Here is a 19,122-nt window from a genome sequence, read left to right as displayed (position 1 = left end):
GTCCTCAGCTGTCATCTCCACCCGCTTCGTATGCCTGACTCCTGCATGCTCCCTGCTCTGTCCTCATCGTGGAGGCCGCTAAACACACTTATTTCACACACAGACAAGCGCCCTGCGGACACACAGCCGCTGGCAGACCCACTCGGCACATGAGGTAACAAGAGGCCCTCGGCCGCAGCCAACCAGGCCGTGGGGCTCTCGCCCCCTTTATATCCCTTGGACCTGACGGGAGTCTCCCAACCCTCTGCCCAGGACAGGGTCGGGGCGCTGAAAGCACCCGGCAGCCACCCCCGAGGCTGAGCACCGCTCCCCAAAACACGCCATCCCCACAAGCCCATCCTTTAACCCGCACCCCACACCGCAGCCTCTGAGGAGGGATTTAAATCAGAACCCGGAAACCGGTGCTGCCGGCGCGGGGCACGCCGGGATTTGTAGTCCTGCTGCCCCTGCGACCTCCCGCCGCCCAGCCGCGGGGCCGGGGCGGGGAAACCACGAATCCCATGAGACTCTGCGGCCGCCACCGCCCCTGGAACGCAGGCGCAGTGCGGGGGGTTGGTTTTTGAATCCGCGGCGTTGTTATTGACGCCATATTGCTGGTGTGGGAGTCACAGAGGGAAGCGCCGCTGCCGCCGCCGCCCGGGCCCCGCCGCCATCGCTCGTCATCGGCTGCCCCAGACCGGGTAGCCGGGCCCGGCCCCGCGCCCCTCGTCTCAGCTCCTGCCCCGCCACCGGCCGCGGGCGGAATTGGCCCAGCCAGGGTAGGGTGGGCGGCGAGCGCGGGGATTCAGCCGGCCGAGCCGGAGCCGCTGGGGGGGCCGGGGCCGCTCCCCAGAGAGAGGCCGACAGGGAGGCGGCGGAGGCCCTGACGCAGCTGCCCCCTCCTTTCCCCGCCGCCCTCCCTTCCCTCCCCCCCAGCCCGCCCCAGCCAGCGGGGAAGGCGCCTCTGGGCAGGGCCGGCTGCTGCCACCACCGCTGCCGCTGCCGTCTCCCCTGGCCTTCGCTCCGAGCCCCCTTCCTCAGCCCCGCCGCCGCCCCGCGCCATGGCTTGCGGCGCCACTTTGAAAAGGACTCTGGATTTCGACCCGCTGCTGAGCCCGGCGTCTCCGAAGCGGAGGCGATGTGCGCCATTGTCAGCCCCGGCCTCGGCTGCCGCCTCCTCCTCCTTCGCCGCCGCCTCCCCGCAGAAATACCTGCGCATGGAGCCCTCACCCTTCGGAGAGGTGTCGTCCCGGCTCACCACAGGTGAGAGACGCGGCCCCGCCGTGCCCGGTACCCACCCCGGGTCGGCGGCGGCCAGAGAGCTGGGGGTAGCGGGTGTGGGGCGGCGGCGAGGGGACCTCGGCGGGGAGGGGGCGGCGGGTGCGCAGGGCAGGGGGTCGCCAGGGCGGCCGGGGAGGGAGCGAGGAGGAAGAAGAGAGCAGGGTTGGGTGCGTCTCGCGTCCCCCTCCAGCCATTTTCTGTCGGACTGTGTGGCTGGCAGTGGTGGGGGCCGGGGCGATCCCTGCTCGGCTTGGCACCGCCGCGGCGGAGACACAATAGAAATGGCCGTTTGCAGCAAGAGAGGGGGAGGAGGGACGGGGAGGAAGGGGGGGGCGGGTTGAGCCGATGCGGGCGGGTGGCCGCAGGAGAGGGGTCGGGAGGGGAAGACTGGAGAAAGGGAGGTGGGGAGTGGGGGAGGCTTGATCGGGTGCCGAGGAAAGGGGAAGCCGGCGTTCCTCGCATCGGGGACGGGTATGGGCGATTTTTTTTCCCCCTCTCCCACGGGTGCCTGGATGTGGCAAGGAGAGCCGCAGGGGCGAGTCGAGCTGCGGAAACGCTGTGGGCGGTGACCGCGGAGTCTGCGGGGGGGGCTGGGGCTCGCTCCTAGCCTGCGCCCCGAGCCCCTGTCGGTGGGGCCCCCTTCGATCCCTTGCGGCCATTATCGGTGGGCTGAGCGCTGCCCGAGCTGAGGCGGCCGCAGCTCCTCCCGTTGCTCAGACGTCGGGGGGTGGGTAGGGGGGGTGAGGGGAGTGGGAGAGAGGGAGGGCGGGGAACGCGGCCTGTCATCAATCACCCGCAAAACGCCAGTGGGAAAAGGCAAAAGCAGATAAAACAAAGGGGTAATTCCGCTCCCAGTCCCTTAAAGCGTGCCGCCGTCCCGGATGACCCATTCTGTGGCGTCCTTAAAAGTTTCGTAGGAAAACCGAGCGATGAAAGCGATTGTGTGCAAGGGTGAGAGTTGCCTTTAGGGCAGATAAAATGGAATCGGGCAGTCTCCTCGTCTCGGAGATGTTTGGCGAGAACGAAACCCTTTTACATTCTTAACGTGTGAGAGATGAGTCAACCAGCGGCCCTGAGAGCTGCAGTTCTGCTTGTGTAATTGTTGTCAATTAAAAATCAGCCGAGTTTGTTTTACCAGCGAGTAGGGAGAGAAGAAAGGAATGATTCTTGGCCGAGCACGCAGGATTGATTGGCCCTGGCTTTGGTTAGTCTGGTGGGCAGCTTCCAGTAATGCACTTCAGAATGGCTAAGCCCACAGCCATGAGTGGCTGTGGTGCTGAGGTATGGATCCGTGTCCTTTGTGTGCAGGAAAAAAAGCCCTCTGCAGTTGCTGCAGCTGAATTCCTCCTGCTGTTGTGTTTGGTACTCCCTGGATTACTGCTAGTGTGACCGAGCAGTAAGTTTTAATGTATTTTCAAATTGCCATCTCCACGTAGGACAGGGCCTTGTTTCAATAGTCTTAGTTCTGAAAACTGTATAGCAGCATATATTGTTTCACAGGTTTTAATAAAATAAAAAATGCTAAGGAGGAAATATATAGAGGGCGTACAAAGTACTTAACACTTGGCATCAGTGCCTTGATGGTTTTTTGCACCTCTAGGAAAAGATCTTGAATGAGTCAGCGGTCTGGGATGAGGGTTGTGATGGATGGCACTCCCTGGTACAGTGAGGCATTACATATACTTCGAGATGTTTAAAATCAGAAATCATTTGATTCTTTTTAGAATATAGGCATAGCTTCATTGCAAGGTATTATTTGGACTTGTTTCTTTCGGATTTGGAGATCTTAGGTTACGAATATTTAATACAAATATTGCCTGGCCAGTAAATGTGTATTACTGAAAGGATACAAATCAATAACATTTTAAGCAGAGATAACCTACAGCAGTATTTGAGGTAATACCTAAACTCCTACCTTGAGGATCCTGAAGCTCCTAAAAGCTAAAATGTTACTGAAGGTAAGCAAAACCAGGCTTTATCTCTTGAGAAAATCAGAGGTGCGATGGCAATTCATGTGAAAAGGTGATTCTGTGCTGACAAGGGTGTGTTTTATGTAAGTCTTTTGTATAATATGAAAAGTGAAGGACAGTAAATCAAAATGTCTCTTACAGCACTTGAATGCTGTTGAGCAAAACTCGAAGCATTTATAAATTGTGCACATTTACATGGGTTTTGCTTAGAAGCTCTCTATGGTTTCTGTTACAAGAAAATAAAATCTTTATACAGTGTTAGTACAGATGTGTTAAGCAGCTTTCTTAGTTTTTACTTTCAGTTGAATTTAGGGGTATTATTACATTGTTGAATTTAGGGGTATTATTACATTGTATATATTTCATTTTTACCATTAGTGAACAAAATAGAGCTTTTCATTTTAAAGGTGCCACTTGAAAGATTGTGTGGGATTCATCTCATCTGATTTTTGTAAATGTACATCTGACCTAATAATTTGTGGTTTTCTTGATAGTTGGAAGGAACAGATTATTTACTCTAGAGCTCTGATTTAGGGTGAGGAAAAATATGCTGTAGAAATATGTATCGCTTTCCATCGACTGTAAAATGAATTTGCATAATCATTACTGATGTGGATGTCTACATTTGGGTCAGTTAAATCTTGGTCTCTGTGTGAAAGGAATTCCAATCTGATTTTAAAAGTGTTCCCAACTGAATCACCATTTTCTTCAGTTTTTGTATTGAGAAATTTAGTAACAACAGCCAGAATTCAGTTGACTGTGTTAATGTAATGCTTAGGTTTCCAGCACTTAAAAAGTGTCTTCCTGAATTTTGTTTAATGAAAATTAATAGTCATATGAAATCACAACTCTGGATAGAAAACCTGATGCTGATACTTTAAGTTCTCGCAAGCATTTTTCTTCTATCTGATTCTCTGTCCTGGTAGTGTTTAACTTCACCAAATGGATACCAGTACCAGAACCCTTATCACATGTTAATAATTTCAGAAGTGAATTATCTGGAAGCAGAATACAGATTGAGGGGGGTGCTGAGAGCTAAGAATACAGTGTGGTAGTCAGATGAGAAAGCAGCTGTCTTTATAGAGTGGTCATAGACAAATAAACGATATGTCTGCTTGAGAGAGGGTAAGCTTATTCAAAATGAAATTTATCTCTCACAAGAGTGTTTTAATATTTTGTGGTTATTTGAACAGCTGTTAGGTCACTTCCAGTTTCTCAATGCATTCGGCAGCCAAAATGTAATTTTGGCTTTACCATCTATACTTTCTGTGGGATTGTGCTTACTGGCTTGAGCATACTCTGAGTATGTTTGCTAATTTTTGGATGCCATTGTTTGCATCTAGAATTATGTTTTTAAAACTATGTTCACTATAAGTGGTGCCAAACATATCTGCCTGGCATAAGACAAGTTCTGTTTTGAAAGAGTGGATCCTCTAAGAGGTTTTCTACTGCTTGAATACTAGAGATGAGTTTTACTTTCATATAAGCTCTGGCTACAAATGAGACTGTTCTATATGACCAGAGTAGCTAGAATCAGGTCTGGATGCCTGTGTATTGTACATGTTTGGTTTCCTCTGGAGTCTGAAGGGTGCTGTCCTGTTTCAAAGCTGTTAAATGAATACAAGAGGGTGAAAGGAGGAAGTGGTGGCAGTATTTTTTTCCTGTTCTCTGCTGGATGGTTTAGAACCATTATTTGGCAGTTTTACCCTAATGAAAGATTATGTTCGGGTGGAGAAGGAAAAAAAATACCAATCTTAGGTTGTTTTTTAAATTCAAAGGCAGGTCAGTGTTATAAAGCTTATATATCTCAATATTTATGAGACTGAAGCTACAGTGAGAAATACAGTTCAAAGAAGTGAAGGCAGGAGAGGAGAGATTGTGTTGACCTTAGATATTTTATTTTATCTCCTAATTCTTGATCAATAGTGACTGAGAAGACAAACTGAGATCAGCAGCTTTCTTCTGTACTCCTCATCCAAAATCAGAGGTTAACTTGTGTCTAGAACTTCGTAGAATCAAAAATAATGTATTTAAAAACACTTTGTGAAATGGCTAAAAATCCACAAACTTTTGCATCTGCACATGCAGTTTGTCTTCCATCTGAAACACTCATCTGCTTCAACACTTCCCCAGCAAATAACTGATGTTGCAGACCAGAAATTGTAGTGGGTGGGGTTATTGAGAACAGTCCTGCAATGTGGGTCACTGGTTGAAACCCAAGCAGAGATAATGTCACAGATTTGACAGAATATAGAAACTATTGAATCAGCGCAGTGTTTAGTCATAAGTATGCATAATTGGTATTTGCAGCTCTAATGGCAGTTGTATGGCAGATACCTCTAGTTAAAGATGGCAGATTGAGTTGGTTGTAGAAGTCCTTTGCTCATGAAGGATTCTTTACGAACAGAAGGTAGATAAATTTGTCTTTATACCTTTTTCTTTTCCAGAATAATCTGGAAAAAATGGATCTAATTAACACAAATTTTAGAAGTTAATGCAAGAAAATTACTTTGACCTTTTTGAAGAGCTGTTAAGTCTTCCCTGTAGGCTGTCCTCTTATGACCTTTCAGTTGCTCTCTTGAACAAACTGAACTACTTGTGTCTGAAAATTGGTCTGACAGTGGCCATGTCCAGGTTTGACTTGAAATGAACAGAGCTAATGGCTTTGGAATATGACATATTAGTGGTGCTGCATCTCTCTCTGCTTAATTTCTGTTTTGTTAACATTTATCTGCATGTGTATTTATTGCTAAATTAACTTGGCGAGATGCCAAGTTTCTCATTGTGCTCCAGTATTGCAGAAATCATTAGGATTTTTAAAAAACAAAACATTCCCACATTGGAAGGAAAAAAAAAGGGCAGAAGAAAAAGCACATCATGGCTGCATCTGGATTTGATAATTTAATTTATATGAGAAGTTTCTATATGGATGTCTGTGGTGACTGTAAATGTTAAATACCCTTGGTCATAAATGTCATAAAATGTTGAAGCAGCTTTTTGTTTCAGTGGCAAGACTGATATATGCAATGTGACATTTTTTATGTGAAGAGAAAGATATAATTGCTGTGTCTAATACATTTTGCATTCCTTGATTTATTTTTCATTCCTCAACCCCTTGATCAGGAGAACTGGGATTTCCTGAGATCACATTTGCTGAATGAGCTAATGCATATATGAGCAACTGACTTCTTGTGGAAGAACCAGAACCTTCATCAGCCTGAGACCTTGAGTAATTGGATCTCGAGGTGGCCAGCTCTGTGCCACAGAGACCATTGCAAGCTGCTTCTGTCCATTCTGTAGCTGTATACGCTGGTGGTCAAGTGTCAGTGTGTTCCTGTTATCAGTGTTCTCTCAGGTGCTTAGAATGTGCTCCTCTGAGGTGAGCATGAGTTCCAGAAGTATACATTCTGTTATATTACTGAAGTCTCAGAGGCCATGCCTAATTAAGAAAAACAACTGGAGTGATTGATACCTGTGACCAAAGCAAGACAGTAAGAACAATATCTGGACTGTTTTAATTTCTGTCTGTGCCTGTGGATTTAATGGTTAAGTAAATATAAAAAGTGAATAACACTGTTGCCTGTTGCTCTGCTAGAATGGTGCTTTTTGGGGTGGTTAGCTTCTTAATGTTGTGTAGTCTGCTAGAGAGACCCAAAACTAGGAATGTGGTAGCATCAACTAAATGTTGAATAAGGGTGACAGCCTAATGGAAATGTTATAAATCTGAACTAGGACAGTGAAGCAGTTTTGCTTTAACAGGAGCTGAAAAATCCCTGAAGATGTATGCTGTTGACATCAGGATAGTGTTTGATTGATTCACTTAGAAGAAATCTTGGGCATGGTTCAGGTTTGAATGCATATGTTGAATGGTGACATTGCAAACTGAAACCTGAACTTTAGGTTCCATTTCAGGCCAAGAAAACTGCTACTCTGATTTCAGTCTGTTGAGTCACCTTCCTTCGTGTTTTGCCAGTTTCCTTCAGCTAAATAAGAAAAACCAGGAACTGAGAGATTGGTAGCTTAAGTATCAAGACAAAATTAAAAAAAAGAAAATAAAAAAATCCTTCAGGGGAAACAATCAGCACCCTCATAGTTGATAAGCAGTTATTAAAATGGAGAAAACAATTGTTTGCCTTGTTACCTTTTCATGTTGAACTGCTGTTTCCCTTCTACATAATTTCTAGGTAATTACAGGTCAGGATGAAGTAATTAGATGACAGAACTTTGAAAAAGAATACCTTGTCTTTTTATCATGAATTAAAGGAAGTAGGAAGACGATGTCACTCCTTGGAAATGAATATTTGGCTTTGTAATCCATTAGTGTGACAGATCATATTTCAGATATCAAACTTGAATTCTGAATTGCCCCCTTCATGTTTCATCCATTCTTCACTGGGTGTGAAAGCAGCTGAAATGTGACAGTTTGATTTCACCATATCTGAAATTCTGAAAGACTGACGTTAATGCTGTCCTTCATTGTAATGCAGTGTTTCATTAGCATATGTACTCAACTTTATGCTCTTAGTACACAGACCTGTAGATTAAAATAAAAAAGTATTTATGCATTTCATTATGTTCAGATGTATTTAACTGAATCTCATATGCCTTCAGTGGTCATGTTGAAGATAGTAGCCATCTTAATCTGTCGTTCTTTGTTTTAGCCTTGAACCTGAAGGAGGAGAAGGGGGCGTATAATACAGTCTCACATACCTGACCAGGATTCATAGTCATCTTGAATTTGAAATGTGATTTATGAAGTACTAATTCCTTTCAGTGTGTTACTGAGTGGCTTTTTCTTCATAGTACCCCAGATTCACCAGGCCTGATTTTCACTTTCAGCACATCTGTCTGCTGTTTCCTGTTAGCGAGCCCTTTGCCTTCAGAGGTACCTCTAACCAGTAGGAAACACTGAACACAGGGGATAAAGTGAAATTAAAAACAAACTGAGGATAGGCCACAGTGATGTATGTTTAATTATTGACATATTGAAGATACTGTTTGTCGTCTTAAAAATGTTATTGCCTGATGTACAATGTCTAATTTGAACTTCATTACCTATAAGGTGGATGCAAGTCTTTATTTAAAATATCTAGTGAGTTCTAATATATATATATGATTCAAGTTCTTCAGTTTTATAGTCTTTGAGAAGTTCACTTAGGTTTTCTTTAATGAGTGCACTTTCAGATTGTAAATTTCTATGTATAAAATAATTGTTAATTAAAATGCATGTCATTGTTGGAAAAGGCAGTTTGGGCCTCCACATTGAGGAGCACATAAAAAACCCTGTCCTGTGTTTGACACCAGTTGAACGTGCATTTTAATTCAGGTGTCAACTGCAGAGAGAACAGTCAGAGCTAATTGGAAGTAAAGGAGGTTAAGAAACCGAACTTGAAAAGACAGGAAGGTTTTCTGGGATCAAAATTAGGTTGGAGGACAAGATCTATTAACTCCAAGCCTTGTGTAACTGGGACAGAGTTTTGAAGAGCTTTACAGTTAGATGTCTACAGTATAGGTGGTGTTGTAAAGTTGTCTGGTTTGCACTGCCTTCATATTTCATGGCTGCTGTCAAGTGCTGAGATGCTTTAAAAACTGTTTTGAACAGAATATGCTTGTTCATCAGACATTTTTATGGATTTATTAGGCAAAACTGTAAATGCCAGAAGTGGTGGGGTTTTGTGGTGGTTTTTTTTTTTTTGGTTTGTGGGTTTTGGTTTTTAAAAGACAAAATTATTCAATTTGGCATCCAGATTTTCATTTAAAATCAGTCATAAATATTTGCAAGCTTACATTTCATTTCACAGTGAAGTAGTTTTGTTTAAAGGCATGGATTTTATGCCACTACATGCTAATAAAAAATGTCTGAGTAGTCTTTGCTGATGCAAAAATGTGCCTGCTTAATTTGAAGCATTACTCCTATGATCATTCATGTGAGAAGTCATTGAACAGTTTGATGCTATGTTAAACTTGTGTTTCTTGACTGTTAATCTCCATTTTACAAGTGATGGAAATCTGGAAGTATGAGGTGAGTCATTCTCACATTCATCCTGCCTACTACCAGCATGGTACTGAGTAGAGCTTATAGTCCAGTTCTCTGTGCTGTGCAGTAGCGCCTTAAACCTCTTTAGACTAGATAGAGGAATACTGCTTACCAAACCAGGTTACGTGCATGCTCAACACGTGTTCAGTCAGGATGGCAGATTTCAGACTTCTTTTCTCCTGGTGGCTGTTTGCAATGTAGACAGCGTATTGTCATGTTTAAATAATCCCCTCCTCCACCTCACTTTGCTTGATTTTATACCTTTACCTGAAGTTACAGTAGTGCAGAATGTCAAAGTGGTTTTGTCAGGGTGGGGATCTCCCATTGTATCTGTCAGTGGCATTTCTGGAGTTTTATTTTCAGAGCAGGATTTGAAGATGGCAAGTTAAAAAATGTGGACAAATCAGAAGCAAATTAAGTTGCTGTGATATCAATGAGATTTCTGTGTCTACTATTCAATATAATTTGGAATAGAATAATGTATCCTTTGTGTACAGATCTTAATTTGTATCCCAGTCATGGCTGTTTTCTCAAAGCCAAAGTTCAGTTCTTGATTTCTCCACTTTCCTTCCCTGTCATGTTCCACTGTCCCCCTGTTGCTTTTGCTCCTTATCTTCTGGCTGACGTTTGACCATTTCTTCTGAATTATTCCCTGTTTAATTTGAAGGGGTTGTTAGGGCTGGAGGAAGCCTGGCTGATGATTTTTGTTTTACCTCTTAGAGTTCTATGCGTTGACCAGAGTCTGTTGTTTTTTTTTTTCTTAATGATTTTGGTGGTTACTGTGGTTTGAGAATGTTTCTGTGAAAATAAGATACAAAGGAGAGCTGTAGAGAAGATTTTTATCAAAGTTGTTACATTTGAAATTTGGCTGATGTTTTTGCAGCTCATGCGGAATTTGGAAAATATGTGCAAGACAAAGTAGTTGTAGTGAAGGATGCATGTGATCTGTTACATTCTTCAGTTAATATAAATACAGTGTGAATATTTGCAGTCACGTTTCTCATAGTGTAGACATGCTTTAGAACAGATGTTATGTTATGAGCTAATTTGGTTCCCACTCAAAATTATGCAGTGTTGCTTTAGCTAGAACAACACTTGATTCTTTGGAAAGGTATTGTTTTCCCACCATAATGCTGTTGAGTAAAAATGTTGTGGGACCATTCTCTGACTGATGCAGTATGTATGCACATGACAAATTCTACGTGGAATTCTATTTAATTTTGGAAGCTTGATTGCATCTTGGTTTAGCGCAATTTATATATTTTTGTACCATGCTGGAGTGTATGTATCTTGTCCTACAAAAAGCATTAATCCTCCAGCAACCTTGAGTACTTTTTCCTCCACTTTTTCCCCTAGTTGCCTTCTCTTAATTGCCCTGCTGTGCTGCTTTATTATATCTTTGGCATTTGTTGCTTTTGATCGCCCTTCATGGAGCTGAGAATTGTACAAGCACTGCAAGCATGGGACTGAAAAGGTGTAAACTGCAAGCCCTTCATCAATGGACAGAATCCAAAGCAAGCAGCTCCTTTGCTGAAAATGCTGATATTCCTGTTGATTTGAAACAGTTTCCTCTCTTCTTATGAGTCGGAAGCCTCCAAATTGACTTATGTTACTGAAGAACCACTGCAATAGTTAACCCTGTGATCTAGGAATTTGCAAATGTTTGCTGTTGCTTGGTCTGGCATTGGCTTCAGCCACTGACTGAATAAGCTGGTAGCTGAAGTTACTTGCTTCACATGGTGGCTTACTAGGAAACGTTCAAATAAGGAACCTCAACAGTGTACTCTTTACAAACCTGAAAATTAGTTGAGAAGTTGTCATGGTATTGTATTTATAAAATGCTGAACAGAAGTAGGAAAGTACTGAGTGAGTGGAATCCTTTGCAACTCTGACATAATCACATTGATTTGTATGTATCTGAGTTTTGGCAAGCTGTCAAAAGTCTACAAGTCCTAGTGGAAGCTGATACTGTAGGGAAATTTTTAAAAATGCATTTGAAAGTAAGAATTTTCATACAGAGGGAGCCTTTGGAAGTCTCTGAAAATCCTCTGTAAAAAAAAAAAAAAAAAAAAAAACAGCTTTTTTTTTTCTCTTCAGTATTTTACAATACATTGGCATTTTGGAGAGAAGGCATACAGGATTGGTAGTTTTGTTGCAAGCATTACTTTTTTCCTTGTAATTATACAATGGAGATGAGATTATTAAAAGCACTCACTGTATTTTATTCAGTGCAATCAAATTCTGATCTGCATATTCCCATACTCCTTTAAAAGAGACCATTGACCTGTCCATTGTGTTTATTTGGCTAGATCTGAGGCTGTCAAAAATGGAAAGCTTTTGTATTTTGTCTGTCGGTTTCGAATTACTTGAGATTGAAGCAGTAGTTGCTTTATGCATATTCTGTCTAAATTGTGTTTTCCCTTCCGCTTTGCTGTCTAAATGACAGTAACTATACAGAGGGGAATGGTATTTCATGTGCATGTTTTATTCTGGAGTCTTTTGTTTGCCCTTAACTGTATGAATTATAAACACTGTCTGGGGGAGAAAATGGTTGCAAATAAAATATATGAAGGGAAGATGATGAATACCAGTAGAAATTCTGTAGCCTAATCTTTATAGAAATATATTGTATAGTTGATAGTTCCTAAATTTTAACCTTACGTTGTTCACTTTTGTTAGCTGTACTCTGGCACCAATACCTGACCTTAACTAACAGCATTTTTGCTAGTGTTCTCCTGGCAAAACCAGCCTGGAGTTACCTTTCTTTTAGTTAGCTACATTGTAGGCGTCTTATGTAAAACATGGTGATTTTGCCATTTTTTGAGTCTAGCTTTTATCCTCTGTTAATTATCTACAGTGTTTGGTGTTTGAATGGAAATGACATCAAGTGAAATACTGAAGTGTAATTATTTTAGGCTTAATTTTCTTACTGTTTTTTTCTTTTAGAACAAATTCTGTACAACATAAAACAGGAGTACAAACGCATGCAGAAGAGGAGACACTTAGAAAATAGCTTCCAGCAGACAGATCCTTGTTGTTCTACTGATGCACAGCCACATGCATTTCTCCTTACTGGACCAGCTTTGCCAGGTACTGAGAAAATTCTGTGATTCTGCTATGTGTTCTTAGGCTGTTTGCGTAAATAATTTTCCCTACTTATCTGGTGGTTTATGGCACGTTCTTGCCAATTACTGTTGTGTTTTTTGGCAATACTAGAATTGAGATGCAAGATTGTAGCTTTTCGTTTTAAGAATCAGTAGGACAACAAAGCTTGCTTTGTTTTCAAGATACCATTCAGCATAGCCTGCCACTGATACTGTAATAGGCTTCTGCAAAGCACCTGTCTTTGCAAAACTGTACTGTACTGTAATTTTTACATAAAACAGAAGCTTATAAATTTGTACATGGCAACTGCCATGTAAGTGGTGTTCACAGTGCTTGTGTAAAACTCTCGGTGTTTTGATACCCGTGCTTATTGTCCGTTGCAGATGTTTTTCCTTTTGTGTGTCCAGTTTCACCTTAATGGTAACTTAAGAGTGTTCAGAGAGCAGAGCAAGACTTCTCCAAATGTCTTGTAAAGTTCCTTTAATATAAAAGATGTGAAGAAACTGATTATAAAAATGGTTCTGAACTACTTGTAAATGTAAATTGGTGTGCCCAAATATTTAATCTTAGGTACTTCATCTGCAGCATCATCACCATTGAAAAAAGAACAGCCCCTGTTTACTCTCAGACAAGTTGGAATGATCTGTGAACGTTTGCTGAAAGAACGTGAAGAGAAAATCCGTGAAGAGTATGAAGAAATTTTGACCACAAAACTTGCAGGTATACTACAGTTCAAAATACTGTGTTAGGATGAATTTGAAAGCTTAAAACTTTTTCTCATTTTTGTGTTGTGCTACTTTTTCTGACCTAATCTGGTTAAGAAATGAGATTGCATACATACAGGACAGAAAAAATGATGTCTCTTTAATAGCTTTTTTCTTTTGTGCTGCCTTGGGTAGAAACTATGACTCCTGGGTATTACTAATCAAAGGAAACAGTGGTTTTATTTCAGATAGAACTTTCTCTTGCTGTCATGTTTGAGTTGATAGTTTCCTCTTTATTTTTTTTTGCCAGAAAGACTGTCTGTTTTACTGGCTTAAGAGATCTTTGTGAAAGATTTTTTTTCTTCCTGCTTGGGAACTGACTTTCTTTTTCTGGAATTTGGCAAGAGGACAGTACCTTAAGATTTCCCTTTCTCTTCCCAGTACTTAGCATTATACTGCTGCCAGCGGTATTTGGTATCTGCCGGAGCATCAGTAGTTTAGCTGCATTTCTGATGCTCTGTGTTGAATTGTATTTCACATAATTCGGCTGATCTTTTTGGTGCTTGATGCCAACTTACCTTTTCATAAGGATCATGTTAATGTCAGCATTGTAAACATGACCTTCCTTTATTTCTAAGAATCGTGCTAGCATTTGAGCACCTAAATTCTGTTGCCTCCAGAGGTAGGTGCCTTCACAGTATGATTCGGTGTCTAATTCAATATTTAGTGTGATGATAACATCTGAGTGCGCTCTTTGGCAGCAAACCTGCTGTTGAATACCCACGGCCGTTCTGCTTCCCACCTGAAAGCACACCAGAATTAAAACTTGCAAAGCTCTTTGGGTGTGAGAATAAACCCTTCTACAGGAATGTCTGTGCTGAAAGTCACAGCTGTCAGGCTTGTGACAGTACTGCCTCTGGACCTGAGCCTCTCTTCCTGATTTGCCATTGCTATTTAAAAAGTGACTATACTTGGAAGTTTCTCTTAAATCTGTATCTATTTACAACTATAACTAGAGTCCTAAATACTTCTGTTGGTTTGGGTCTGATGATCCATTTCTGCATTTTTCTTTTTAACCTGCTTCAGACTGAGAAATTAGGACTCTATAGAGCTTTTTTTCTTCTAATATATATGTATGTATGTTAGGAATCAGGTCGTTTTCTTGCATTCTTTTAAATGCATTTCACTTACCAATCATAATAACCACTTGAAGACCAGATGTATTTACATTTGTTCCAGACACTTTCTTAGTACAAACTTGTAGTTCTTTACAGCAGGAACCCCTCTGGCAGGTTCCTTACCTGTGCTCTGTCAGGCTCAAAAGGATAATTTTTGGTTTTGGGAAGTGAGGGGGATATTTTCTGTTTGGAGGGTTGTGGTTTACAGTGAGATGAGTTAGGTTTACTTGTTCTTAGGATGATGTTGACCAAAAGAGCTATTAGAATGATCATGTTACTGACTCCCATATATCAAGCAAATAATAAATTTTCAGCATTGTATGAGAATTTAGGAAGAGAGACTGACAGAAGAATTTAGAAATTCCCTATATAGGCAGCCAGTCCTCTATTTCTGCTGACAGAATTATCTTTTTCTAAACTTGGTACAGTAAAGTGATCCTCATTCTTACAAACTAGTGAAGTCAATGGAAATGTAACTGGAAATTCTGGAGTAAATATCAGTATAATAGCTTCTTTCAAGTCACCTAGCTGAATGTTTGAATCTCAGATACTTTCCTCATTTGTTTCTGGATCATAATTTTCTTGTAGGTAGTTAGCCAAATACAGCCCTTTTTTTCCTCTCCTGTGTTCTTCATGAGCAGAGTTGCCTTGCGTGCAAAGTAAGTGTTTGATAAGTGGAAAAACTCAGATCACTGTAATGCCCTGATTTCCCTTCCTGCCTCTGTTACCTGAAACCGCTATGTTAGCATAAACTTTGGTTTGCAAGATCCTTTGCAGATTTTAAAACCAGTGAAGGAGGGAAACCGTAGCTTTAAAGGTTTTCTAGACTCTGTTTGTGAAAAACAGCTTTTTATAGTAAAGGTCAAGTCCATAGGGTATAGTAATCATATTTGTATTCATTGCATTTAGCCACCTTTTGACTTAAAATATATACTTGTAACATCTATGGTGCAGGATGCCAGTGGTATGACTATCTTTACAGGTGTTGATTTGAATTTTCACATGGGTCCCTGTAGGTTGTTCTTACCTTTGGATTGCTTAACTTTCCTAATCTGAATGCTGCAAGAAAGGGGATTTCTAGTAACTGTGGATTATTTAAATTTCCAAAGCCTTAACATTAACATAGATGATGCAACAAAGGAACTGTGTATGTTGACTTAAACTTTTAAAGAAGAAACTTTCAAGTTGGTTTCTGGCCTTCTAGAAACTTTTAGGAAAAATTCTAGTTGCTTGCTGTTGCTTTTGGAAATGGTTTCTGGGCAACAGATCCTACAGCCTACTCTTTGTGTTATTTTGTTGTTTGGCTAAGATCCTCGCCTGGCTGCTGAAAAGCTGTCAGTCAGAACTGCAGGGAGGCAGAGGTCCTGCTCGCGGGCAGAGGGGAGCTGGCTGCCGTCACCCTGGGCCCCTTCAGTTAGGGATGAAACGTCCTTAGAGCGTTGGGTCAGGTCCGTGCTTGGGGCTGCTGCTGCACTACTTGCTGATTACTGATACCCTGTTTACTTCGAAGGTGAAGCTCCTCCCTGCAAGAGGATGGGGACTTTAATGGGGCAAACCTGTGGGACTAGGAACCACTACAAATCTAACTGCATTTTTGGTTGAAGATTGCCTTCTTTGACCTTGCCCTTTTGTCAGAACACCCCACATTGCTGCACATGTATTTTTCCACAAGGGAGGAAGGGGAATGGAGAGGAGCGGCATCTGGTAGATATTACTCTCCTTGTTCAATTTCCTAATTCTGAAAGGTGATATCCTGCTGATGAGTGCAATATTAAAACTGAATAAAATATTGCGAATGTATTTGTATGTATGCGTGTATGGAAATAATAATCTTTCTGGAAAATATCAATGCTTAGTTTAAAGCCAAATTAATGCATTTGATATCTAAACTTCATTTCAGATTACACAGTAGCTGTTTCATGAAGTCTACAGTCAACTAGGTGTCTCCTGTTGTGACTACTTTTGTGATTGGAATTAGTCAGGTGTTAGTCACTTAGCATTTCATCTTTTTAGTTTGTTATTTGCTTTTGACTTTCTGGTGGTCACCAAAAAGATTTTCTAGCTCCATAGCAAATCCCTTTTCTGTAATTCTGTGTTTCCATTTCATTACATTAATTTTCTTACATCTGGTAGTGATAGGAGCAGAGGAAGGTTATGTTTCCAACCCTAGCACTGACCTTAAAGCCATGTCTGCTTAACTGCTTTGCCTCCATTATGGATCTGTGAAACGGGCACACTTCAGTATACAGAGCCCAATGCTTAGCCAGGTGTTAGGTATATTGAAGTCTTTGTTCATGTGCAGTATAATTCTCTTTGAACAAAAGTTTGTAAGGGAAAGAATTAAGGGGACATGTGCTGCATTGTTGTTCTTGGGGATGAAAAGGAAATGGCAGCTGTAAACTGTAAAGTCACTTGAAACTACTGTTGGTGGATGTGTGTTCATTTTATATGATCTGTATGTATAAAAAAGTAGCCTTGAATATTTTTCAGCTTGAGTCAAACTTAATATACTCACACTTCTAATATTTCATGCTTGCAGAACAATATGACGCATTTGTGAAGTTCACGCATGATCAAATCATGCGACGATATGGAGAACAGCCCGCCAGTTGTGAGTATCTCTTTCTCCTCGTTCCTGTAGCAGCATTCAGTTACTGAACATTCAGTAATTTAAATGGCCATTGTTTGCTGTTAAGCTTCTGCTAGGCCCCAAGTTAAAATACTTAAAATTGGTAATACAGAAGACTGAGGCTGGAAGGAAGATGCGAGATAAAAAACATCTAGACCTGTCTCCCATAACATACTGTTGTTTTTATTTTTGAAGCAGGTTTTGATATTGCCAGAGCAGGTTTGTGATAGAGCTGGCATTTGTGAACTCCATCATTAACTTTATTTTTTTTCTCTTTCCAGACGTTTCATGAATCACACTTCTGCATATGTGGGCTGCCCTATACACCCTGTTTTATTGTTGCAAGCTGTCCCAGTAAAGACTTGCAGCAATGCCATATTTTTTCCCCCTGTGAACACAGGTTATTTCAAGCTTTTGTCAGTGGCAACCACTCTTATGCAGCAACTGGTTTTGGAGTGCTCCCTGATGTCAGTACCACCTGGATGTGGACCTTTGCTACCTGTAATAATACCAGTGGCCTCATTTGCTGTATCATTACAATTTGGCTTCTTATGTTAATAAGTTGGAAAAAGTAAAGGATTAAAGCTGGTGTTCTAGAAGTTGCCCTTCACTGGTTGTGTAAATAAAAACGTAGAATGACACTTCTGACTGAAGTTAGTGTGGTTTTCATAACTGTGCACTACAACAAAGCTATAATCAGAGTTAAATTAGAATGTAATCCCAGGACAATTTTAAGCAAATAGCCCACAGTACTGCCTGTGAAATAGTGAAGGAGGGCATTTCTGTATTCCATGACTTTTTTGGGGGTTAAGAATGGGTTTATATGATTTCTCATTTTTGTAGTTTTTATTTATTCTATCAGTCTTTAACAAATGTTTATTGCTGCAATTTTTCAGTGTATCATTGTTTTACTGCCCTTGTAGTACTGGAATTTAGTTGGAAGAATAAAACATTTACTTCTAATCTGTTTGTTTTTAATATGCAGGTGGAACTTTTGCTGTGTTTGAATAAAGTTAAATCTGAGTGTTTAAATGAAAACTTTATTTACTAGCACTAGTGGATGGATCAGAATTTTAGATCAGGAGAAGGGAGGTGGATGAAAATTTAAGTAATTCTCCAGAGGTGAAGAAATCCTCCTTAGATTGGCTGTATTGCTTCCTGTTGTGGGAGCATGTTTGTTCCAGAACTGACAAGAAACTGTTGATTTAACTTGCCACAGCTGACTCACGCAGCTGTGCTCATTTTCCTGCAGATTTAAGTGACACATCAAAGGAATTCTGTTCATAAGATAGAGCAGGCGCTTGCACCACAAGCTGCAACTCTGTGGGTATTGGAAAAACTAAACTTGTGTTATCTTTGTGTTCAGGGCTGAACAGTTTGTTGTTGGATATATTCAGCTCTTCCCAGACTGTTGTATCAGTGCTGGCTGCTGCTGTCTGTGCAATTCTGAGTCTGCATGAATTAATGAAAAGTCACTACCTGGCAAGTCCAGATCCGTGTGTGGTGGTGGGGTAGGAGTGTTGTGTACCAAGTGACTTGAGTTACCTGCTTTGAGGACTCGAAAGCAGTTTCAAAGTGTAATCCTTTGCCTATAAACTGTTGTCTTGTCTAACCTAGCTTCTGCTTAAGTGAAAGTCTGTTCTGTAATAGATCTTTGTAGCATTTCAAAATAATGGAAGAGTTTTAGTTGAAATGTAATTGGAACTTCAGCTGGTAGATACATGACTTGGCTCATGCTGATGGTTATGAATCCAGAGAAGCCGTGTGATGAACTCTTGTTCTTAGTGAACTTTTATTCAGTGAGATTACAGGTTCAGAATTAGGCATCGTATCAGTGTATTTTCTGCTCACTTTCCTAAAACCTGTCTTACTTAAATATTTGGATTCTTTTTACTATTTTTTCAGAGTCTCAGAATTGGGAAATCTCTGCTAGACTCCCCTTTCAGAGGATATAAAGACAAAGCTATCAAGGGCTGTGATTTCTGTTGTCTGCCTCAGGGTTCCCAGCCCCTCTTTCTTGCTCTTTTTTTTTTTTTACCTCCTTTTATTGTTAACTTGCCCAGAGTAGGAAAGCCACTGCTTCTAGGTGGACCAGCACCTAAATTCCAGCATCTTGATACCTTTCCTGTGTGTCTTGTGTTGTAGAAAATTCTTGTTCTGACTTGATAGAAGTGTGTGCATGCCTAAGTGATCGTTTGAGATAGGAATATAATTAAGATACCAGCCACTGTGATCGTCT

The 19,122-nt window shown here is 41.3% G+C and overlaps 1 protein-coding gene across 4 annotated transcripts; it reads left to right on the top strand.

The window, feature by feature from the left end:
* The first annotated feature begins 559 nt into the window (after positions 1–559).
* On the top strand, positions 560–17,846 carry AKIRIN2 (akirin 2). Of its 4 annotated transcripts, none has more exons than XM_065056509.1 (5): positions 560–1,242; positions 12,214–12,357; positions 12,943–13,092; positions 16,794–16,865; positions 17,165–17,846. In XM_065056509.1, exons 1-5 carry the CDS (start codon positions 1,041–1,043, stop codon positions 17,173–17,175), a joined length of 579 nt encoding a protein of 192 aa, XP_064912581.1. In that variant the 5' UTR covers positions 560–1,040; the 3' UTR covers positions 17,176–17,846. The 4 variants fall into 4 exon arrangements, 2 of the variants coding, with proteins under 2 accessions (XP_064912581.1, XP_064912582.1); XR_010471238.1 differs by lacking the exon at positions 17,165–17,846 and adding an exon at positions 15,765–15,958 and having other exon boundaries at positions 591–1,242; positions 12,958–13,092; positions 16,794–16,846; XR_010471237.1 differs by lacking the exon at positions 17,165–17,846 and adding an exon at positions 15,765–15,958 and having other exon boundaries at positions 594–1,242; positions 16,794–16,838.
* The last annotated feature ends 1,276 nt before the right edge of the window (positions 17,847–19,122 follow it).

This window comes from Columba livia, chromosome 3, assembly GCF_036013475.1.
Source record: "Columba livia isolate bColLiv1 breed racing homer chromosome 3, bColLiv1.pat.W.v2, whole genome shotgun sequence".
Taxonomy (NCBI): Eukaryota; Metazoa; Chordata; class Aves; order Columbiformes; family Columbidae; genus Columba; species Columba livia.
Note: the sequence above shows the minus strand (reverse complement) of the source record. Positions and strands in the feature narration are given on the sequence as shown.

Coding starts and splice junctions, on each gene's coding strand:
- AKIRIN2 (XM_065056509.1), top strand. CDS start 1,041: ATGGCTTGCGGCGCCACTTTGAAAAGGACTCTGGATTTCGACCCGCTG. Junction 1,243..12,213: donor GTCGTCCCGGCTCACCACAG/GTGAGAGACGCG, acceptor TTTTTCTTTTAG/AACAAATTCTGTACAACATA. Junction 12,358..12,942: donor TACTGGACCAGCTTTGCCAG/GTACTGAGAAAA, acceptor ATTTAATCTTAG/GTACTTCATCTGCAGCATCA.